The sequence below is a fragment of the Nannospalax galili genome, unplaced genomic scaffold (assembly GCF_000622305.1).
Source record: "Nannospalax galili isolate Female #2095 unplaced genomic scaffold, S.galili_v1.0 scaffold251, whole genome shotgun sequence".
In the NCBI taxonomy this organism is placed as follows: Eukaryota; Metazoa; Chordata; class Mammalia; order Rodentia; family Spalacidae; genus Nannospalax; species Nannospalax galili.
In genome coordinates, this window is record NW_008329576.1 from 592,233 (window position 1) to 596,162 (window position 3,930).

Consider the following 3,930-nt stretch of genomic DNA (forward strand, 5'->3'; position numbering starts at 1 on the left):
AATATCTCGGTGGGAAAATTAGATTATTGTAAAATGTATAGACACAGCTGTTCCCTAGTACATAGTAGATATTCAATAAAAGTTAACTTCTCAATGATGGTAATTTCCTCTGTGTTTGAATTCTGTGGGGTGTGTGTGATTTGTACTGCTGGTGCTAGGAATCCGACATGCTAGGCAAAAGCCTACTACAATGCTAGCTGCTTTTTCCTCCTCTATTTTCTTTCATTATAAAATACACAAAATTACTACTCTAACCATTTTTAATATGATTTAAAAAATTTTCAATGATATTTTTGTGTATCTGTGTGTGGGTGTGTGCACATGAGGGTAGAGGTCATAAGCATTAGATTCCCCTTGAGTTGAAGTTATAGGTGGTTGTGAGTCACCCAACATGGGTTCTGGGAATCTAACTCAGTTCTGTGCAAGACCAGTACGTACTCTTAACCAACGAACTATCGTCACTCCAGCCCTTTTATGTGATTTTCTTTTAACTCTGTAAATTTTCATATGCTTTCTGGTTCTTGAATTTGGAAAATGAGGTCAACTCTAGTATGGACCTTGAAGCCTCTGTATGTCCAGAATGCTGCAGTTAGAAAGGATCTGGGGCAGGGCTGAATGGCTCTAAATATTTGACATCATTTTGGTTCTCAGCCTGAGAAACGCTGACGGGTCTAGCACTTCCAGCACCTTTGTCCAAGGTCAGCAAAGGGCAGAGATTTTGAAGTTAGTTATCAGTGGGTTCTTAGCTAGGCCACCAAGGTCCCCTCCTCCCACCCTGCAGAAAAAAACAGGAGGTGGTTGAAGAAAGGATATGATATTGGTTCTCTACTCCTCTCTTTCCCTGTTTCCCTCACACCCACCCTCTCCCCCACAGCAGCCTTCTCCCCCACAGAGACTGGGATAGGACAGAGGGGGCGGAGTTGGGGACTGAGGGCTTGAAAGCCCCACAGTCCCCTGTATCTACAGGAAGCTGGGGCAGCTGTGCTGGTTTATGCTGTCCTTCTGCTGCCATCCTTTGGCAGGATGCTGGGGACACTGGGGCTTTGGACATTGTTTCCTGCAACTGTACGAGGTAAGTATCTGCAGAGGAGGCCGGGTCTTTCCACCCACCCAGAAAGGGAAAGGGCGAACTTCGAAGCAGCAGCCACCCTTTTGGAAGAGGTGAGTGGGCTAGATGGCTGTGAGTGAAGGGCAAAGCCATGTGTTCCAGGTCTCAGGCCTCCGATGACGAGGTTTCCTCTTGTGCCTCTGTGACCTTCAGATGTGAAAATCATGTTTTTTCTATCCTTTTGGCTACTGTTTCGCCCTTCCTTCACTCCTTTCTTGAATCTTCCCCTTTCCTCACCCTGGACTTCAGCACCCCCAAACAGGCGGACCTGTGTGTTCTTTGAGGCTCCTGGAGTGCAGGGAAGCACAAAAACCCTGGGGGAACTGCTAGATGCAGGACCAGGGCCCCCCAAGGGTATCCGATGCCTCTACAGCCACTGCTGCTTTGGAATCTGGAATCTGACCCAAGGTCAGGCACAGGTGGAGATGCAAGGTGAATGGCAAAATACATGGTAGGTGAAAGCTAGGGTGGGAGACAGGCAGGTCCTGGGTTGGGCAGGAGGCAGTCGGGATTAGGGGAGAAGTGGAATGCCTAGTGAGAAAAGTGTGAGATGGAAGCGATGTCTTTGATAGGGATTTACTCCCTCAATCCCCAGACCCCATTGTGCTTTCTCTCCATTTTCTCTTCCCCTGATCAGGATGCCGAGACAGTGATGAGCCAGACTGTGAGTCCCTCAGATGTGACCCAAGCCCCCGAGCCCACCCCAGCCCCAGCTCCACTCTCTTCATCTGCTCCTGTGGCACTGATTTCTGCAATGCCAATTATAGCCATCTGCCTCCTCCAGGAAACCAGGGGGCCCCTGGCCCCCAGGATCCCCACACTACCCCAGGTAGCTGCCCTCCCCAGGGTACTGGAGCCCAGTGGGGGCAGGAGCACAGGTCAGGATAAGAGGTAGAACCAGGGCCAGCTCTCACCCCACCCCCGCCCCAAGTTTCCCTCTGGCCTTGAGAAGTTGGTTTCCCTGGTGACTGGGAGATAAGGGGGCTTGTGACCAGGATGGGGGTGGGTTGAAAAGCAAGCTCTTTGAAGAGGGGAGAGGTTCAGGAAGCAGTTTGAGACAGTGCTCACCACATGTGTTCTTGCCTTATTGTCCAGGTGGGCCCATCTGGATGGCATTGCTGCTGCTGGGGATGGTCCTCCTGCTGCTGCTGCTGCTGGGCAGCATCATCTCCGGTACTAATCTCCCCATCCCTTCCTGTGACACCAAGACTCAGAGCCCTCTAGAGCCAGGTGCTGGTGACCTCACAGTCCTGGGATCTCTTTAGCCTCCTATCTCCTTACATGAAGTACTCTTCCCATATAGTCCCTTTGGCTATCCCCATGCCTGTGCACCCTCACCCTAGGGCTCTTCTCTGCTTCAGCCCTGCTACAACGAAAGACCTGTAGAGTGCGAGGTGGGTCAGAACCAGAGCCACATTCCAGTGGAGGCTTGAGAGAGGAGCTAGCAGAGTTGCAGGAGCTGTGCTTCTCCAAGGTGCTCCAGAGAAGGAGGGTGGGCTCCTTTGGGCACTCCTGGAGGTTCTGCTTGGGAGGAAGCCTGGCCCTGGTGATAGCTCCAAGGCCCACACTCAGTGCAGTGTCTCTACCAGGTAATCCAGGAAGGAGGTCACGCAGTGGTGTGGGCTGGAAAGCTGAAAGGAGAGCTGGTAGCCATCAAGGCCTTTCCCCCAAGGGCTATGGCCCAGTTCCGAGCTGAACGAGCAGTGTATGAGCTACCTGGCCTACGACATGACCACATTGTGCGCTTTATCACTGCTGGCCAGGGGGGCCCTGACCCCCTGCTCTCTGGGGCCCTGTTGGTACTGGAACTGTATCCTAAGGTAAGAACCAAAAATATCTATTATGCTTGGAGAGGGTGCTGTGTGGAAGTGGGCTTTGTCTGTGCTACACTTCTGCTTTAGACTTCCCTTAAAAGAATTTTTTGTTTTATGTGTATAAGTGTATTGCCTGCATGTATGTAAGTGCATCCATGTCCTGCAATGCCTGCAGAGGTCAGAAGAAGGCATTGGAGTCCCTTGGAACTGGAGTTATAAACAGTTGTTAGCCGCCATGTGGGTGCTGGGAATTGAACCTGGGTCCCCTGCAAAAACAGTCAGTTCTCTTAACTGCTGAGCCATCTCTCCAGCCCAAAACAATTTTTTTTTAACCTGGGCATGGTGATACACATGTGTAATCCCAGCACTAGGGAGGATCAGGAGTTTGAGGGCACCCTCAAACACACAGGCACAGACACACAGACACACACAGATACACAAAGTGAGCCATTGTTAAATATATCCAGGTATAGCTGTCCAACATATTCATATGTTCACTTAACTAATATTTATAGACTCTGTGTTAAGAGCTGTACTAGATGCTGGGAAAACACACACAGTTACTGATTTTATAGATTTTATAGACTAGCAAGGGACACAGAAACAGATAAACACAGAAAGAAGTGCCGAATGTGAAGTGTGCTAAGAGCTGAAAGAGAGGGCACTGGTACTATAAGAACAAATAAGATGTGACCTGAGGGGCTGGTGAGACGGCTCAGCTGGGAAAGATGCTTCTTAGGTAAACCTTGGGGGCCTGAGTTCCATCCCCAGAACCCAACTAAAGGTAGAAGGAGAGAACTCACTCCACACAGCTGTCCCCGGATTCTACTTGTGCACTACGGCATGGACTCCACTGATCCACATATCACACACACAATAACAGTAATAATAATACAGTAACAGAGATAATAGAGTAACAGTAATAATAATACAGTAACAGTGATAATACAGTAATAATCACACAGTAACAGCAATAGTAATACAGTAACAGTAATAATACAGTAACAA

General features: G+C 49.3%; 1 protein-coding gene across 1 annotated transcript in view; it reads left to right on the forward strand.

Moving 5' to 3' along the window:
• Window positions 1-1,023: 1,023 nt before the first annotated feature.
• Amhr2 (anti-Mullerian hormone receptor type 2) overlaps window positions 1,024-3,930 on the forward strand; it is a 9,789-nt gene continuing 6,882 nt past the window's right edge. The window contains 6 exon segments of the mRNA XM_008838605.2: window positions 1,024-1,072; window positions 1,358-1,540; window positions 1,746-1,937; window positions 2,204-2,281; window positions 2,470-2,582; window positions 2,698-2,928. Of these exon segments, the coding sequence (XP_008836827.2) occupies window positions 1,024-1,072; window positions 1,358-1,540; window positions 1,746-1,937; window positions 2,204-2,281; window positions 2,470-2,582; window positions 2,698-2,928 (846 nt within the window).